At 39.5% G+C, this 18,929-nt stretch overlaps 1 protein-coding gene across 3 annotated transcripts; it reads left to right on the forward strand.

The window, feature by feature from the left end:
- Positions 1–652: 652 nt before the first annotated feature.
- Positions 653–18,280, forward strand: NDUFAF6 (NADH:ubiquinone oxidoreductase complex assembly factor 6). Of its 3 annotated transcripts, XM_053958369.1 has the most exons (9): positions 653–792; positions 4,237–4,336; positions 5,248–5,370; positions 7,395–7,451; positions 9,017–9,119; positions 11,613–11,746; positions 13,528–13,629; positions 17,568–17,624; positions 18,126–18,280. In XM_053958369.1, the coding sequence occupies exons 1-9, from the start codon at positions 653–655 to the stop codon at positions 18,252–18,254; spliced, it is 945 nt and encodes a 314-aa protein (XP_053814344.1). In that variant the 3' UTR covers positions 18,255–18,280. The 3 variants fall into 3 exon arrangements, with proteins under 3 accessions (XP_053814344.1, XP_053814353.1, XP_053814361.1); XM_053958378.1 differs by lacking the exon at positions 653–792 and having other exon boundaries at positions 4,242–4,340; XM_053958386.1 differs by lacking the exons at positions 653–792; positions 17,568–17,624 and having other exon boundaries at positions 4,242–4,340.
- Positions 18,281–18,929: the final 649 nt, after the last annotated feature.

The raw sequence follows: 18,929 nt of genomic DNA on the forward strand, positions 1-18,929 counted from the left end.
CTAAACCTCCTCTCTCACAGCTTATGCCAATTTCCTCTTGTTGTGTCACTTGTCACCTGGGAGGCCAACCCCACCTGGCTACAACCTCCTCTCAATGCATAGAGCATTAAGGTCCCCCCGAATTCCTTTTTTCCTAAACGCCTTCATTTCCCTCAGCTGCTCCTAATCAGGCTTGTGCTTCAGACCCTTCACCAGCTCCACTGCCCTCCCCTGGACACGCTCCAGCACCTCAATGTCCTTCTTGTAGTAAGGAGCCCGGAACTGGACACAGCACTTGAGGTGTGGCCTCACCAGCGCCGAATACGCTCACTGCCCTGGTCCTGCTGGCCACCCCACTGCAGATACACGCCAGGATGCCCTTGGCCTTCTTGGCCACCCGGACACACGCTGGCTCATGTTCAGCCAGCTGCCGACCAACACCCCGAGCTCCTTTTCCGCTGGGCCTTTTCCAGCCACTGTGCCGGAGGAGCCTCGGGAGGCGCTGGAGGCCGAGGCGCGGGCGGCCCGTGCCGGGCGCCATCCGCAGCGCACAAAGGCCCGCGCGCCCCCGCAGCGTCCCGGCCGCGGGCGCCCCCTGCCGGCGGCCCGCGCGCGGCGCGGGGCGGGGCGGCGCGGCGGGGCCACGGCCATGGCGGGCACCATGGCGGGCGCCATGGCGCGGGCAGCGCTGCGGCGCGGTGCGCTCGGCCGCCGCCTGGCGCGGCCGCCGGCGCTCGGCGGGAGGACGGCGGCGGCGGGCTGGAACGGCCCGGCGGCCGGAGGAGCGGTGCAGTACTGCGCCGAGCTGGTGCGGTGAGTGCCCGCCGCGGGGGGCTGCAGGCGCGGGGGTGCGCGCTCCGCAGAGCGGGGCGGCGAGTCCGGCCTGGGAAAGCTCGGCAGCGCTTCCCACCCGACGGGAACGCTGACGAGTTCCCGGAAAGGATGACTGGGACTGCCCACTCCGCCCTCGGGCTCTCCTACCCCCGAAAATAGCCCGTGTGGCCGGCGGCGGTGGGCCGGCGGGACCACGCCGTGTCGGGAGCATGGAAGCCAGGCGCATATTTAGGCTGTGTGAATGATTCAGCCTGCACACAGAATCACTGATTAGTTTGTGTTGGAAGGGACCTTAGGAGATACCCGGTCCAAACCCCCGCCCAGGCAGGGTCACCTAGAGCAGGTTACACAGGAACGTGTCCAGGCGGTGCTGAATGTGCCCAAAGAGGGACGCTCCCCCACCACCTTCCTGAGCAGCCTCCCACGGCAATACCCTCCCCTTCCTCCCGGCCCTTCGTGGCTGCGTTTCTTCAGAAGTACTGAACGTTCTTGTTTCCTTGTATCGGTGTTTTGGAGAGCGAAATCACCGAAGTGGATGTTTAAAAACATTGGGTGTTTTCAGATCTTGGCTACTGAGAACTAGCCATGCTTCCTGAGTGCTCCTTGGAAAAATGGGCCAAAGGACATCTGACAGCTGGAGCAGCTCAGTACCTTCTCTATCCTAAACGCAACAGGAAGGCTATGTTTCCAAAGCATCTTTTTTTTTTTTTTTTTTTTTTTTTTTTGTCAAAACCAAAATGCTCTAAGAGGAGCAAGAGTGCAGTCAGACACTTCGAGGTCAGGTCACTTTTTGTTCTTGGATTCTGGGCCGTAAACAATGTGTAGGGCCCCTTGGCTGCTTTGGAGTTCCCAGGAATTCAGTTCTTTGTAAAGTAAGATGTTAAACAAGTCTCTTAGTAAAGACCTAGGTAATTTCTCTTTGGATACTGTTGTTCCAGATGATTGACAAAAGCTGGGAGGAGGGTTCCATGTGTGTATAGAAAGAGTGGAACAGGATTATCTTCTTCAAACTGGTGCTTGTAAAAAGACAGAAAGGTGTGTGTGGTCTTCAGTAATGTCTGAGGTAGGGAAACCGAGGGAAAGAAATGGGACAATCTTAAATGTTCAGTGCAACACTAAGAAGCTGAGCTGTACATATACACCAGAATGGATAGCCACATTGCATTTTTCATGATTTTCAGAATACAGCTTTCTTTTCCTAGTCATTCTACCCAGGATTTGTTTCCCTGATACTCAGGAGACCAGAGGCTGTGTGTACAGCCAATATACAGGTAAAGTTAACATCTGCAGGTGAAATGTTTCCAGTAACAAGCAATTGTGAACAGAATAGTTAGATTCCAATGAGATGGTTGAATTAATACTTTTTTTTATATGCATTTTTGTTAAATGATAAAAGGACTAATTAGAAAAATATATAAGCATTCAGAATAGTAAAATGAAAGGTGGTTATGCTTTTGGCATTATTTAATTGAAGCTGCTGTTCCCAGTAGTTCAGCTATTGCATGGAAATAATAACTACAAAAAGAAGTGGAAGGAATTGTTATTCAAACAGAAATAAAACACTTGGGGCTATGCAAGTGTCAGCAACTCCCTATTGCTGAATTTGATTCTCCAGCACATTAGGAAATACAACTGAGTTGTGCTTTAATAATGTATGTTTGTTTTTGCAATATGGAAGATGCTTTTTCTCTTCAGTCTTCCTTTTTCTTAAACAACTAAACTCACTTCAAGCTATTTGACTAAAAAATGTTTTCCTTCTAGGTATGTTTTATGTCTTTTACTGTCAAGGATGCCTGTTCTCAAAGACAAGCTTGTGGATTGATAGCTTTATTATAAATTCATTATATGGAAAGTCCAGTTATGACCATTACTAATTTTTCTTCTGTCTGTGGGTTCATATATAGGCTCATACTTATTTTAAAAAATTCAATTATTTATCAAAAAACTCAATACTTGACTTAAGGTCATTCCCTCCTTTCTACATTCCTTACACTAATACATGAAGAAGGTTGGGGTGGAACATGATCTCCAGCAATATCAATTTTATTTTACTGAGGTGTAATGGATTTGCTGCGCTAAATTTTTAAGCTTGGAATAATTGAAAAAAAAAAAACAACCAAAATCCCACCATGTCAACAGCATTACCAGAGGGAAGACAATTTTCTCTGTTGTGTTGCTGTGTAGTTTGTGTAATGTATTTCTTTGTTTCCTTTCTGAAAGTAGAGGTGGTTCTGGGTTGTGTGAACAACACAGACAGACTGGAACTGGGAAAATGTGGCTGTAAACCATGCAGCTCTGTCTAGGGTGGACAATAATGGGTGTTTCTACAATTAATCTTGAAAAAAATACTAGGTTTTGAGCTGATAATACTTTTCAAAAAGTGTCTTAACTGAGGGAGGTTTAATGTATCTGTTCTGTATTATGAATGTGTCCTTTAAAGCCTACTACAGCTCAAAAATGTAAATTTTTTTTGGTTGATATTTCTGTATTTGCATCAAGGTCTAAAAGAGTCTGACAACAGTTGTGGAAACAAAGCATTTGCTAGTTTTCAGCTGCTGTGTACTGTAGGGTTAAGCATCTCTGTTAAACTTCACTTCCTTTTTGTTTGATGCTAAAAGTAGCAACCCTAATAACCCTTGGGTTTAGTTTGGCTTTTTATTTAAGATCATATTCAAAAGAAATATGAGTACATGCAAGAACAGCAAACTTAATGAAAATGAGTACATGTGTTTTCCTTGACAACCTGCTTTCTCCACTCTCCAGGCCAAACTTGGGAGTTTGTCTTGTTCTAAGGAAGAGTCAGGTTTCAGGCTTATCAGAAAGTACACAAAAATGTTGTTCAAAACAAGCAGTTTAGCTTTTCAAAGGTGGTCAGGTGTTTTTGTTAGCTGGAGTGATTTTGTAGTTCATGATTCTGAGCACTGTGTTTTTAATTTTGTGGCACACCCACGTGGCCAAACGAAGGCACATCACTCCAGGTTGGCAAGGAGTTACCTGCAGCGAAACTGCCAACTCCCAGAGGTTTTTGAATATAGTTGCCAGTAAACAAAAACTTAATCAAGCACTATTCTGCCAAGCTCCAAAGCACAGTCTTTTAAAGAAATGTGGTTTCGTGTTTGGAACAGAAATCTGCAAGTCGGACAGTCTGGATTCTGTTTGCAGTTCTGCCGCAGCCTTGCTCCATGCCTTTAGCCAGATATCTTGAGATGTAGATTTCAGAGGTGCACTGAGAGTTCAGACAGCCTGCCTTCTCACTTGGAGTTAGTCTTACTTTAAAACAAGCCTAAAAACTGCTACTTCTGCAAAGTCAGAGTTTTGAGCTATAACTTACTGCAACCCTTTCAGGAGTTTAGTGCTAAGGAATAGCACATCCAATTGACTTAGAGCTATAAATAACAAATGTGCATTTTGATTCTTTTATAGGAAGCGTGACTATGAAGGGTTTCTGTGTTCTCTGCTGTTGCCTGTGGAATCTCGAACCTCTGCTTTTGCCTTGAGAGCCTTTAATGTGGAACTGGCTCAGGCAGGTATTAAAATACATTTGTGAATTCTGGAAATTTAAAATAACAATTTTGATATTCTAAATTACACTTGTAAGTACTCTTTCTGTAATTGGTGGTGTTTTGCCAAGGTCAACTTTTATACAGTCAAGGGCCATGAATAAATAGTGCAGTAAAAACCTCCAGTTTTGAATGGCCCATGGAAACGACCCAGCCTGCCCTATTATTTTGTTTATGTGTATAGTTTTTTATGACTTTTTTCTTTATGCATTTTAAAATCAAATTATAGTAAACAGTCAGTGGTTCTTGATACTGTTATGTGATTGCATCTAAATCCTGGTTTCACGTGCAGTTAATGGGTAAAGTGCAGCTAAATCCTAACTGTGGAAGGTTGGTCAAAAAACGGGATGCTATAATCAGGACCAAGTCTTTGTTGGGAGAAGCAAGGTGACGAAAAGGCTGCAGGAGGGAAGTTTGTTATTAGAGAGCTGTGGGAGAGGAGTCTCTCCAATTTGCGAGGTGGCCAGAAACTGCCAGTGCAACCAGGAAAGTTGGCAGTGCTTGCCAGAAAGGAGTGATCCAGAAAATGAGCTGACCAGGCAAAACCCCTGACCAGCTTCTGTAGGCTGTGCTTCTGGCAACCCATGGTGTGCCCTCCCTCGCTGCTGTCACCACTGCTTTTATTCCTTCAGGGAAGAAAGCTAAAGTGAGGGTTGCCCAGCACTTAATCTCTGTGGGTTTTTAAATCAGGTTGTGGTGAAGATTTTTTTATTTGCTCTGTGTAGTGTTCCTAAGCTTTATGAGGAATAAATATCAATTCAGAACTGAGCTCTTTCTCTGCTGAGTTTGACTGTGCTCTGTGTCTGTCTTTTCAGCATAGATAGGCTAAGTGTCCTAAGGACACTGAATTTCACTCCAGATGTATCCTTTCCAGATTAAAGACTCCATAACTCAGAAGATGACAGGTTTGATGCGGATGCAGTTCTGGAGGGATGCTGTGGAGGACATATACAGCGATAACCCACCACATCAGCCCGTTGCTACAGAGCTGTGGAGGGTAAAATATACCTTTCTTGTCCTAAAATTTGCTTTAATATTACTGTGGGAGGTAATGTCAGTATTTTGTGTGTGCTGTGCTGCATCCATTCTAACCAACAACACTTTTTCCAGCACAAATCCAGAACACAGCACCATAAAAGTGCTGTGAAGAAAATTAACTCTATCCCAGCCAAAACCAGTAGAGTATTCAGATAGAAGTAATTCTGACTCCGGGATACCAATTGCAACCCTCTCCAGCAGCTAAGAATGCCAGATGTACTCCTTTCTCACAGAACAGAAAATTGGTTTTGAAGTGGAAGAAGAATGGTCTTTGGTGAGATTTCACCTCAGGTATGATTCCTATAAAGGAAGACCAATATAATACAATCCAAACAAAACTGCTTGCAAAATAAGATGATGAAAAATAATTCAGAAAGTATTTTTAGGAGCTCTGATAGCTCTGAGCACTGCAGAACACTGGAGTGAACTAACAATTCAATGTGACTTGGTGACTTTTGCAGTCAAGATGGGATTTTATTTCCATATTTCAGCAAATACCCCAAGAGTGACCTATTTGAAGCCCATGACTTCACAAATGTCCAAGAATGTCATTGCAATTCTTAAAGAAAAAGGATTTGGAAAGACACCTGAACTCACAAGTACTGCAGAGCTGTTAATAGAATTAATGTGTCTTTGCACAGCATATTCTATGTATATTCCTTTGTTGCTGTTGAGTTTATATGAGGACAGTGTGGTTTTCCAGAATAAATGTATGTTATGATATTTAAATGTGTTCCTGAAGTTTTGTATATCCCAGAACACTTGCATTTGGGATCCAAATTTTTATGCACTAGTAAAGAAGATAAATAGCCTTTAATAGTATTTCTAGAATTATTAATAGCTCAGCTCTTGGTGACTATAATATAAACTTACACAGCAACTGTATGATGCGTGATCTTTTCTCTTTATTTTGAATGTGTGGAAAGTGAGACCTAATTCTCTGTTCATTTCTGTGGAAGAAGCCAATTTTTTCAGACTTTGGAGAAATGAGGACCCATGTGTTTGAATGGATGTAATGTAAAAATAGGGTAATTTAGCATAGTTGAGTTTGGTCCTTTAAGTCTTGACCTGTTAGTATTTCAAGGTTTTCATTTACAAAATGATTCTTGAGACGAACAAGTGAGACTAAAAACTGACATTTGTAGTTATAACTTAAAATTTGCCTTTTCATATACCAAGTACTGTCTCAAGCAGAATTTATAGAATCAACGAGATCTGGTCTTGTCAAAACTTGAAAAAATACGTACTAATATGATGGATGTGAAGAAGAATTTGAAAGTGAGCAATAAGGACTAAATTGTGAGAAATCTGCTCCGTAAATTTTGTTTATAGATGTTTTTACGTGTGGTTGTAGCCTTTCTGAAAATGTGTTCTGAAAAATTCAAAGTATGGAATTAAGAGGATTGAAGGTAAGATGATAGAATGAAATGGCACAGGAAGGAAGTCAAATATAAGACAAGAACCAAAAGAAGAATGCGTGAATATGAGATGCTGTGCGATATTTTTTTAAACAAACCCATAATATTAATTGTATTGCTTTGTTAGCATTATGTCTTTACAGTATGTATTGGTATGTTGTACTGACATTTTCTTGAGAATTTACAGGGGAAATATTTTTATTGCTAGACAATGGAGGAACCTTTGTTCTTTTTGGAAAGTGAACATAGTTATCTGCAAATATTTTGTGGGAACATATGACTCCAAGAATAAATTAATTTTATAGACATTTTTAAAGAAATGCTTTTAGTTTGCTGGCGTGATGTCTGGTATTTCATTTTCTGTATGCAGCTAGTTGCAGTAAATGCCAGTTGAAAATTTTTGCATTTGAAGAAGATTCTCATTTTCCACTGACTTACCACTTTGATTTAACCCAGTGAATACAATTCTTGTATTAAATACCTAAAATGTATTTCAGCCTTCGGAATGCAGTACTACCATCACTTTGTATATATTAACGTGGAGGTTTTATTTAATAATTTTCAGGCTGTCAAGAGGCATAACCTGACTAAAATGTGGTTCACAAAGATCATAGATGAAAGAGTAAGTATTTACCCTTCAGAGTCTGATTCTAACTTTAGTCATATTTGGATTTTCTTTTCCTTATTTTTATAGGTTTGCATGTAAAACAAAAGCTTATGTAATTTTCCAGACGGTAGTATTTCTCTTTAAAAATGATACTGCTACATTTTTTAAAATTCTTCCTTGATGCTACTCTTCATTGTTTCTATTCTTTCTGGCAAAAATGCTAATAGAATCCTTTGTTTATTTTTGTCTTAAATTGATGTAATTTGTGGATATAAAAATCTCAAAAATTAAATTACCTATCTGAACCCTTCTGCCACACTTTCATGCTACTCCTTATCATGGCTGTGGAGTTTTTTCTAAGCAGTGGTGTAAACTGAAGCAATCAATTACATGAAGTTTAAAATAGCCACCTTTTTTCCTGGGAAAAAACAAGCTTAAGAACATCACTGGCACAGTAATGTTGCTACACTCTGACACAAGGACAAGAATGAAAAGCAGAGTGCAGGAATCTCCTAAGCTAAATTTGCTGCTAAAGTAAGCGTCTCGTGAAGCTATGAATTGACCAGATTGATGGTCACTTACTTGCAGAGGGTCATTACTATGAAAGACTTCAGACTTCCTTAATGTTAAGCCTTTTTTAGTCTTTAAGAGTGGTATGTTTCAACAGAAACCACTAGGACAGGAGGAATGCTGGAGGATGTTATAGTTTTGGGTGTATTTCATTATTTTGGGTGTATTATTTATTATCAACAATAAGTTGTTCAGAGGGCTGGAACACCTCTCCTCTAAAGAAAGGCTGAGAGATTTGGGGAAGAGAAGGCTCTGGGGAGACCTTAGAGCATCTTCCAGTACCTAGAAGGGGCTTACAAGAGCTGGAGAGGGACTTTTGATAAGGGCATGTAGTGATAGGACAAGGGAGAATGGCCTTGAGATGAAGAAGGGTATGTTTAGATTCTGAGAAAGAAATTGTTTACTGTGGGGATGGACAACAAAGTTTGTGTGCTCTCTATGAGGTGTTTAGAGGTTGGGTGGACCTCTGAGTACGTGGTCTGGTAGAAGGTTTTCACGTCCATGGCAGAGAACTTGGAGCTAGATGATCTTTAAAGTCCCTTCCAACCCAAACCATTCTATGATTCTGTGAATCATAGAGCTTTTCACATGACTTTAACACTTCTGTGCATTTCATAATTTATATTATGTTTTTAAAAAATACATTCCTATTTATCTAAATTTCTCTGCTTCACATGCAAATTAAATATTAAAATTGACAACCCTATAATGTAAGAATACCATATAATGTTTTGGTTTTGCTGTTTCTTTTTTTTATGGAGAATTCTAATTTCATATTATTGCAGAAGGTTGTATTTGCTCCTTGGCTGCAGTTGAGCATAGTTATTTGTTAGGCTTGCTATTATGAGCTTTAATGACTGCTTCTATCTGAGTTTATACTCTCTCTCTGTCTCTCAATTTTGTCCTTTTTTGTTTTCAGTAGTGCACTGGATTGACATGACTGTAGTAATAAGCCTGTAGGAACAGCAGTTATGTTTGCGTTCTACTGAAGCTCCGTGTTTATGTTCCAGGAGAAGAATTTGGATGATAGGGCGTACCGTAACATCCAGGAGCTCGAAACATACGCTGAGAACACTCAGAGTGCTCTCTTGTACCTCACCTTGGAAACGCTGGGTAGGTGTTTTCCCCTTTCTAGGTTTGACTCATTAGTGCAAGTACAATATTTACTGATATTTCAAAAAGCCCTTTCTTTTCCCACTGGAGTTTAATTTCAGTAAAAGTTGTCCTAGGTAGAACTTCAGATATCTTTTGAATGCTGAACCATAAATGTGGAATTGTACTGCAGCTCTCCTAGAATTCTGTGCTTTCCTTGGAAGCTGCTCAGTGCAGAGCTCACTGAAGTGCAATTTCCTACTGTTCTTTGTTCCTTTGTTTTCTCTGTTCTTGCTCCTCTTACAGATTGTGGAAGATTCAGCTCTTCACTGTGTTTTGATTGTCCTACTTGTCAGAATACAAAGTGCTGTAGATATCCTGCAGCTGTTGTTCTATATTGCAGTGATGGACACTGATTATCTTGAAACAGCCAGCCTTTGGTAGTGTTGTAAATTTGGGTCTGAATCCTCTCCTCTTCCTAGAAGTAGGTTAACTATCAGTAATTGAAGAGCTAGAAAGAAATGCAACAAAGATGATCCCTGTGAGCAAGAGCTACTGTCTGTGTCATGTCTAGTGTAAGAACCACAGATTGGGAAAGAACTGTTCATTTGTAGTGAAGAAAAGGGTAATTTTCATATAGGTGTCTAATGCATTATGGAAGTATTCCTAATATGAGCTCTGATTGAAAAAAAGGGTGAAAAATATTATTATTATTTAGTGTTTAGTATTGTAGTAGCAATATTTTCCTCTTGCTTATTAGACTAATCTGATCAAAGGCAAATACTGATGTTAAAATTAAAAAAAAATAGAAAAAAAGAGAAGTAAAAAGAGAGAGATGGTGAGTACATTCTTTGGAAGAATTGAGGAACTTATTTCTTAATATCTGATGTTTGCTTCCTCAGTAGGAAATCGGTGAAATGTTGCAAATGTCTTTCTGAACCTCTTACTGAAGAAATGTAGGAGTATGAGAAATGTCAGTGTCTTCCATTCTGAGAAATCCTGAATAAGTTCAGTCATGCTTGGATCACTCACTCCTCGTACAAATCAGATAAAACTGTCTTTGAAAATCTGTATGGAGACTCTGGATATTCTAAGCGTTCTATTGTCATATTTAACTTCTCTTAAATATACAAAGGTAACAAAATACCTAAGCAAAAGTCTCCTTCACTGTGTATTAAACAGTTAACTTTTGTTATTAATTTTTCCTCACAAATTGAGAAACAAATCAAATACAGCCCCTTTCTTGGTGTTGCCCATCAGCAGTGTTTTCTAGACTAGGTGGACCTGGTTTCATTCAGGTCATGTTTGCTAAATTTCTTGTGCTTTTTAAACTCTTATTCCTGACCAGTCTCCTGTTGTATCTCTCCCATTGTGTACTCTCCCAGTCCTAGTGCTGTTTTATTCTTGCTGATTGCAGGTTATTTCTTTTGTCAAGGTCATTTTGGCTGGTAATCCTGTCATCTGAGGTCCTGATACTTTCTCTCAACTCCTGTCATTTAAAAATAATAATATTTGTGCTCTCTAACTAATTACCTAAGTAGTTAGTAAATAATATCCGTTGATTCCTCCAAGCCACACTTTGCTTTCTGCTGCCATTGCCAAAATCAGTCCCTCTAGTGTGGGTGTGGTCACTCTTTCACAGAGGATTCTGAGACCCACTGAAGACCCAGACAGGCTTCTGCAGTGAATCTGCTACCCCCAGTGTTACTTCCAGATGTCAGTTAGCCCCATTGATCTGTAATTGCTGTATCCTCATTTCTTTCTTTGTAGAATGATGTTTCTGTTAAGAGTTTTTATAAATTTTAATTTAAATTTTCATTTTATCCTGGTTCAGCTTTATAATCAGTCTAAGCCAAGCTTGTATGATCTTTCCATGAAGAGCGATGGTGCTACTCGGCCCCACTCATCTCCCTCTTTCAGTTCTCACAGTTATGTGACTGTGCAGTAACTAACATTAGTTTTCTGTTGTTTTGGTGATCTGATTCAGTTTGCCTCATTGCTCCTGACAGCACAAGGGAGGGGGCAGAAATATGGGTTTGGGGGGGTGAAGCACAGGATCATTCTCTTTGACTTCACTACACTGATGAATCAGTTGCAGCTAATCATGAAACCACACTGTAAGCATTAATGCTTGTCAGGAATCTCACACTTGAATGACTTTCTGGCAGGAAAAGCAGTTCTTGGAATACTGTTGTCCTGGGAGAGGATATGCCAATGAATGCAAGTTTGTGTACCAGTGTGTTATATCTGAATAGGTGCTGCTCTGCTAAGTATACCATTTGCAGATACTGCAACAAGAGGCATCTTGCTCCTGGATGTGGAAATGAATGAATTTTCCTGCTGTTTTGCACCTCTGAGATGAGCTCTCAAGGCAGGTTATGCACATGGAGAGTTCTATCATGGACCAATGCACTTAGCTTTCCTAAAGCATGACTGTGATAGGCATCAGAAAAGACCGTATCTCTCAAAAGGCCTGACTGCATGTTTCTAAACGTATTGTTTCTGTAATTTTAGGTGTGAGGGACATCCATGCTGACCATGCAGCCAGTCACATTGGGAAGGCACAAGGCATAGTTACCTGTTTAAGAGCAACTCCGTATCACTGTACAAGACGAAAGGTTTTTCTTCCCATGGACATTTGTATGTTGGTAAGAGAAGCAGATAGTCTGAAATTGAACAGTATAGTTTTTCTAACTCTGTTTCTCAAGGCTAGGTATGAGATCCTAATTTATTGTGCCAGAAATAAACGGTATGTTTTTTCTTTATTTTTACTCGTTCTGCTGTGGCTTGCTAATTGTCATGGTTTTATATCTTTTGGGAAGTGAGAGGAGTGATCTTCAATAAACTTCAGGAAACTCTAGATTTCCCTTTGGGGTTTGTTTGTTATTATTAAATGTATTAATATTTTAGGTTTCAGGAATTTTTCCAATAATGTATAAAAATGCATGTACAGAATGGGTCCTGGGGGTTTGTGTTTTGGGGTTGGGTGTGGGTTTTTTTCTTTTTTTTTTTCTTTTCCTATCACCGTAAAGGAAGCACTGTGAGGAATTTTACTTTGTGTGTTTCTTTTTATTACCTTTTCATAATGTGCTGGTGGTTTGTGGTTTTTTTCTGTTCCATATTTTACAGTTATAGGCCTATATTCCATACATTTCTGTAGGAGACGGTATGGCCCTCCAATTTAAACTGTACCTCAAATTTGCACTGCAATTTAGCAGATCTTTCAGTTTAGGTAAAATGAGATTAGAGCTCAGAATTTTTCATTAATGTTTCATGGGTTAATCTGTAGGCATCTCAGCTGTTAGTCCTTAATTTCCAGTCTTTATTTTTAAATGTTAATGCTGTTATTTTTCAACTTAACCAAAATGTATGCAATTAGGGTGATGCCTAAGCTGGTTGTGCTAGTATTTTCTGAATATAATTTCAATAGAGTTAAAGGTTTGGATTGGAAGTTTAGTAATGTAAGTAGCTGCAAAAAATGTAGATATTAATATATGTCAGGGTTATAAGACTGCAGAAAGGAATTGCACTCTCCTTGCAGCCCTTCTGGGACTGCATGTTATGGGAGGCCTTCCAGGTTTTCAGCTTTTCAAACATAGCCTGAAAATTCAGTCATTCCTTGCCATGGAAGATGTTCTGCAGTGAAACTGTAAAAACAGCTTGTATCCCTTCTGTGCAGACAGTCTTGTAAGCGTTTCAGCTGCTGGCAAGAAGTGTGGAATTCTCCTGAGTCTGTACCTCCTGTGAAGCCTTTCTGTCCACCTCCATACAGCTCTCACATGCCTGAGTGTTGTTGAGAGGAGTGGGCAACTGGTGCAATTCTGAATATGCCATATTTTGTCTTAACATTGGTCACTGTAGTCAAAGAATAAATTTGGAGCTGGCTTGTTGGGGTTTGGAAGGGCTCTTTTTCTGGTGCTTCTGGGGTTGGTTGGTTGGTTTTTGGAGACGGCTTTGTTTGATGGTTTGTTGGTTGATTGGTTTTTTTCTGAGCCTGGGATGTGCACACCAATCCCAAGATTCAAAAGTCAGCATGGCTTCTGTGGTAGCTGTTACTGGCTTGCTTCTCTTAATATTGATTCTTCAATTATGGTTTTAAAAATTGTCTATCTAAACTGATCTAAATCCCCCAAACTTTGAAATCTGACTTTGTTATCTTACTGACCACAAAATTTTAGGAAACAAACTTGTGCAGATAGTCTGTACCAACTGTTCTCTTTGTTCTCTGGATTTTTTTTTCCAAGTGTCTGACCAAAAGAAAGGGAATTAAAAAAATGAGAGAGCAGTGGTAGAACACTTAGGCTGTTTTAGTTTTTAGTCCTTAGCTTTGTTGCTGGGACAGGTTTTTGAGAAGCAAATACGGAAACTTGATATTCTTAGAGGTTTTTTTTTTTCTCCTTTTGATTTTGGTTTTCCTTCCTATGTCTAGCATGGAGTTTCACAAGAGGATTTCATAAGAGGCAAGCAAGAAAAAAATGTGAGAGATGTAATTTATGACATCGCCAGCCAGGCCCATATTCATCTAGAACATGTGAGATTCCTTTCCTTTTATTTATCTAAATAAACATAACTGATGCTAGTCTTCACAAAGCATTTGTTGTTAGAAGACTTAAAGCTGCATACTTAATTTCAAATATTTTGCCTTTTATTATTTTGAGAGTTTACATTAAAAAAAAATCCCACCATGCTAAAGATTCAAATATTACAACTACTTCTGTATTAATATTATCTTAATGTACAGGAGACAGTTTACTCACAGCCAGGTCCAACTTCATGTATATAAATGCTGCCTAAAATAATTATTACTGGAACAGAAACTTTAAGTAGACTTCTGTAAATGCAGCTATGTGCCAGCATGGGATGAGCACCATGGAAAGAACATCTGCATATGGTATTTCACAGCACAGTGGAATGGCTGCCAGGAAAACAGAGAATGTTGCCTTTAACTGCTGGTTCGTGTGTGTGGGAGGGGGGATTCATTCCCTGACATGACCAGCCATGCCCAAAGCTATGTTGAGAAAGGTGCTTTCTGTTTATTTCTTTTCTGGCATGCAGCCAAGTCAATTAGGAAAGTCTGTTTGGTTGGAACAGTGGATGATGAGCCCTGAAGAACTGCAGAGTCCTACTCTATTTTTTCTTACATGCTTTTATTCTAGTAGCATTATGAGATGCTTGCCTAGTGCACAGTACAAAAGCAGAAGAATGTTTTATTGGCAATGCTTTGTCTTCTTCTAGCTGGAAAACAAAGCACTACAAAGAGTTTCCTATGTCTACAAGTACATGTACACTTTGAGTATTGCGCCCAGTGGTTCCAGTCAAGGTAGTCTGGAAAGATACCACTTCACAGTAAAGAAATGCCAGATTTATCTCTGCATTTGCACTATTCAATTACAACATTACCTGTGGTCACAATATCTTATGCAATCAGAGAGCCCTTCATCTTTTTTCTGAAAGTCAAATGTGGCATCCCTGGTTTGTTCAGTCAGTGGCTACTAAGCTGATTAATGTTTTTGTTTTATGTTAATAATGTGTATATGTTACAACAGCCCTCCGATACCTAAAGGGAGCCTCCAACAAAGCCAGAGAGGGACTTTTTACAAGGGCATTAAGGACAAGGGGAAATGGCTTTAAACTGAATGACAGTGGGTTTAGATTAGATGTTAGGAAGGAATTCTTTATTATGAGGGTGGTGAGACACTGGCACAGGCTGCCCAGAGAAGCTGTAGATGCCTTATCCCTGTAAGTGTCCAAGGACAGGTTGGATGGGGATTTGAGCAGCCTGGTCTAGTGGGAAGTGTCCCTGCCCATGGCAGGAGGCTTGGAACCAGATGATCCCTTCCAGCCCAAACCATTCTATGATCCTTTGTACCCTTCAGCTTTATTTTTCATACACTAATTATAATTCATATTTAAGGCATTCCTGTTCATGTTGTTTAACCTGATGTTTCAGTTTTTGTGGTCACATGTCCAAGAAAACTGTTTATTCCATTTAGAAGCAGGGAACAGAGACAAAGTACAGCATCAAATCTGTCAATTATCTTTGTTCAAGCTGAAATATTTTGATTTTTTTTTTTTAAATTCACCACCCTTGAACCCATAATGTACAGTGTATAAAACCCATTGCCTTTGGCTAAGAAAAATGCCAAGTCTATGGCCTGAAATGCCTGATAACAGGGATGGGAGGCATGGAAAATGAGTAATGTGTATTTATTGTCCACATATTTAAATTTGGTTGCTGGTATTGTATGGAAACTTCGGGACAGAAGCAGGAAGAGAATTTGGTTCTTCAGAACCTTTCAGGCAATTTGATAATTCATAGTGCATTGGTCCCCTGGTTCCCAACATGAGCCTACCAACTTCTGAAGAAAACAGGCCTCCTTTCTTCCCACTTCATTCCTAGAGCCCTACCCATGTTATGCACTGGGAGGGTCCTGTGGAAAGTATGCAATCATGTGATCATGTAATTGGAGACTAAAGAGAAAATTATAAATACAAAGAAACCAGATTAGGGCAGCATTAGCATTTTATTCAACTGAATGTTAATCCTGGCACTTCTCCCATTTTTCTCCCCTCTTTGTATGTTTTTTAACGGGTGGGTCACATAATCTTAATTAAAATATAAAAAAATTCCTCTCTGAATACTTGCTTCTAGTCTCCCATCATCAGTGAATTGTTGACAGTGCAGGAACTGTAGAGTGTTCAAACCACTTGAACTGACCATAGCTGGCAGCAGTAACAGTGTATTGGCCTCCTTCATAATCAGATGGCCTCTGTTAATGCAAGGACCAGGATACTTTCTGCCTAATGGATGAAATGGGCTTTTGCTGGCAGCATTTGCTGGGTGTTTCAGGACCTTAGGTGAATCTAATGGGCTGGTGCCTTTAAATGCATCTGTTCTGCTGTATAAAATCACCATTTTGTTTTGCCTGAGGGTCTTCACAACCACTTACCCTTTGTTTTAGTTGGGATTACAGGGTAGGGTAAAGTTCAAACCTGCAGAGAGGTTTCAGCTATCTCAGCATTTGTTACACAAACCATATATTTTAGAGAATGAGGGTAACAATTACCACCCCCATTTCACAGCCAGAAGACATCTAAATCTGAAATGCTGAATGGAGTCTCAGCCATGTCACGTGAAGCATATTGTAGTCGTGTGGCCCTTTATCGTGAGAAAAAAGTTTCTGGAGTATGGTCAGGTCTTCCTGACACTGCAACTGCTGACCAGCAGGTGGCAAAATATGATAATGAAAATTGCAGTTTTCCTTAGGAATTGTGTGTTTTATCAGCATAAAAGCATATAACAAAATGATCTGTTGGTCCCCCAAAGTGTTCCCTTTGAAAGCCTACAAATACATTTACACATTCTCCCTCTTTTTCTTCAGCACCCCTTCCCCAATTCCTCTTGTGAAAAAGGGTCTCCCTTTTGGCTTTTTGCATTTGTCTCTTGTCCTACATTATTATGAGACTCAGTTTATCAAGGGAGATAAAATGCTTTCTGAATGACATGTGACCCATTCTGGGTTGTAAAGGTCAATAAAGACTACTTTATTTTTTCATATTACAATTAATAATAGAAGGGCAGAGCATTAGATCAGGGAAGAACATTTTTCTTTAGGTGTTATTATGTCTCAACATTTTAAAATAATTTGTCTTCTGAAAAGATTGATAATTTTTTCCTCCTAAAGTTTCAAGCTCATTTTCTCAGTTGTCTGGAAAGGTCAGTGAAAAACTAAACTTTACAAACTCAAAACATTCTTATCAGTATTTATAGAGAGTTAGTTTGTTTTAGGCTGTAAGAAAAGGCAACACAAGAAGGGATTTTTTAATAGACAGGCATTACAGGAAGACTTTTTCAGCTCTGTTAGATGTACTGACTTGAACATGAGTTTAAACTGCAGATTTGATGCAGCCGTGCTTTAGATTTTCATATGTAGATACTGAGGAACTGAGATAATTTCAATATCTCAGATACATAACCAAAGCATTTACAACAACTGGACTCCTGGGACTGATGGCAACGTTGAACCAAAAAAGATGCACTCAGAAAAATGCATTTCTGGTCTTCCATACCAGAATTTTCCCCAATTTCTGTCTATTGGGGGAAAAAAAAATGTTAAACTGTATTTACTAAACCAGATGCAGCTTGGGACTTTGTTGGAACAAGTCATGCTAATGCACCTTGCTTTATAGTATGTAGTCTTGAGGTCTGTCAAATCATGTAAGTATTTTTGCAGGCCACTCCCAGTATTACATACTGTTGTGTAACTACTTTTGTACACAGCTTTCATGGAATGAAATGTTACAATTTCAGGATGTCAAAATAAAAAGGGATAATGCTGGTAATACAGTGTGTTGCCTATAAGCATTATATAAAGTACTTGATGTTTAATCAGAAATGCTAAATTCTTCTGATAAGTACTTTTTTTTATGTTTTGTTTTTCCCTCCCACCTTACCCCATTTACTTTTAGGCTAGATCTTTCAGTAAGAAAGTTCCTGTGAAGGCGTATCCTGCTTTTTTCTGTACGGTGGGTGTGATATATACACTCTTTAAGTGATGGACTTATGACTGGGCTGATAAATTTGTGAAGATTATTCAAATTAAGCATGGTGAACAACCACTTCACGTGTCTTATTTTGGGAGGATGTAATACCTAAAACTCATAGAAATCATGTGTGCCTGACTGTAGAACCTTACAATTTTGATCAACACTTCTAATCCTTCTCTTTTAACTGCATCATTCCATCCAAGATGTCTATTTATTCATAGACTGCTGTTCTAATGCAAGAGCCCCAAAACCTGTCTATTTTCATAATTTGGTGTTTGGTCTACTAAAAGATAATACTTCTCTTCACAAAACTTGACTTTATATGTTTGGAATGTGATGATTACACTACCATTTAATAGCACAGGCAAACTGTCAAGCCTTTTTTGCAGTTTCTCATTCAGTTGCTCATACTGCTTTTTAAACTCAGTGCCTAATTACTTGTGTGCACCATGTGTATTAAGCTTTTTTCTTCTTTTCTAGGTTGCTTTAGATGATTATTTATATAACATGCGGAAAGTGGACTTCAATATATTTCATCCAAGCTTACAAAAGAAGAGTACATTATTACCATTGTATTTGTATATTAGATCTTGGAAAAAAACATATTAAAGTTTGCTTGGTTATTTTAATATGGATTCAGAGTGCTGAGTTTTTTTTCTTTAATGTCTTAACTTGCTAGAATTGCGAAGTGTCTGACTTCACACTTCTGCAAAATGCAGTTCCAGGGAAACAGCAGATGCACATGAATTGTAGCTGTCAGCTTGCTGGCAGTAGCTAAGTTTCTTCTTGGAATATTAGGCTGATATCTCTTTTTCACTTGTCTGCCAAGTCATATGTTCTTGTCTGAGATTGCTTTTCTTGTCTTTCCTGTAATAACAGCAGTATGACAGAATTTTTGGACAAATACTGTGCTAATGGATACTTCTGACAGTTCTGATTTTTTGCCGAGGAAAGGAAATAGAAAAAAGACTGCTTTGTTTGTGCCCAAAAGCAGTTACAGTAAATGCCCTATAAATCAGCTAAGTAGTTCTATTTAGTGCAAGGAGCAGGCTTCCTGCAAGTAGTGGTGATGCTTCAAAGTTGGAAGAATGAGCATGTATATTTGAATGCAAGAAAACTGTAAGGAAAAGCTTTAGCAGAAATTATTTAACTGTGTGTTGACATTGAGCATTGAAGTGATTAGAGGTAGTGGGAGGATAGCTTTGCAACCAAGGAAGAGAGCCCATACATTAAATGTATGGATTAGCATGGATCAAACAAAATACATGTATCTCTGGTATTTTC

The sequence above is a fragment of the Vidua chalybeata genome, chromosome 1, assembly GCF_026979565.1.
Source record: "Vidua chalybeata isolate OUT-0048 chromosome 1, bVidCha1 merged haplotype, whole genome shotgun sequence".
Taxonomy (NCBI): Eukaryota; Metazoa; Chordata; class Aves; order Passeriformes; family Viduidae; genus Vidua; species Vidua chalybeata.

Bases quoted from the DNA above. Each gene is read 5' to 3' on its own strand.
- NDUFAF6 (XM_053958369.1), top strand. From the start codon at position 653: ATGGCGCGGGCAGCGCTGCGGCGCGGTGCGCTCGGCCGCCGCCTGGCG. The intron at 793-4,236 runs GTGAGTGCCCGC...ATTCTTTTATAG, and splicing joins TACTGCGCCGAGCTGGTGCG to GAAGCGTGACTATGAAGGGT. The intron at 9,120-11,612 runs GTAGGTGTTTTC...CTGTAATTTTAG, and splicing joins CCTCACCTTGGAAACGCTGG to GTGTGAGGGACATCCATGCT.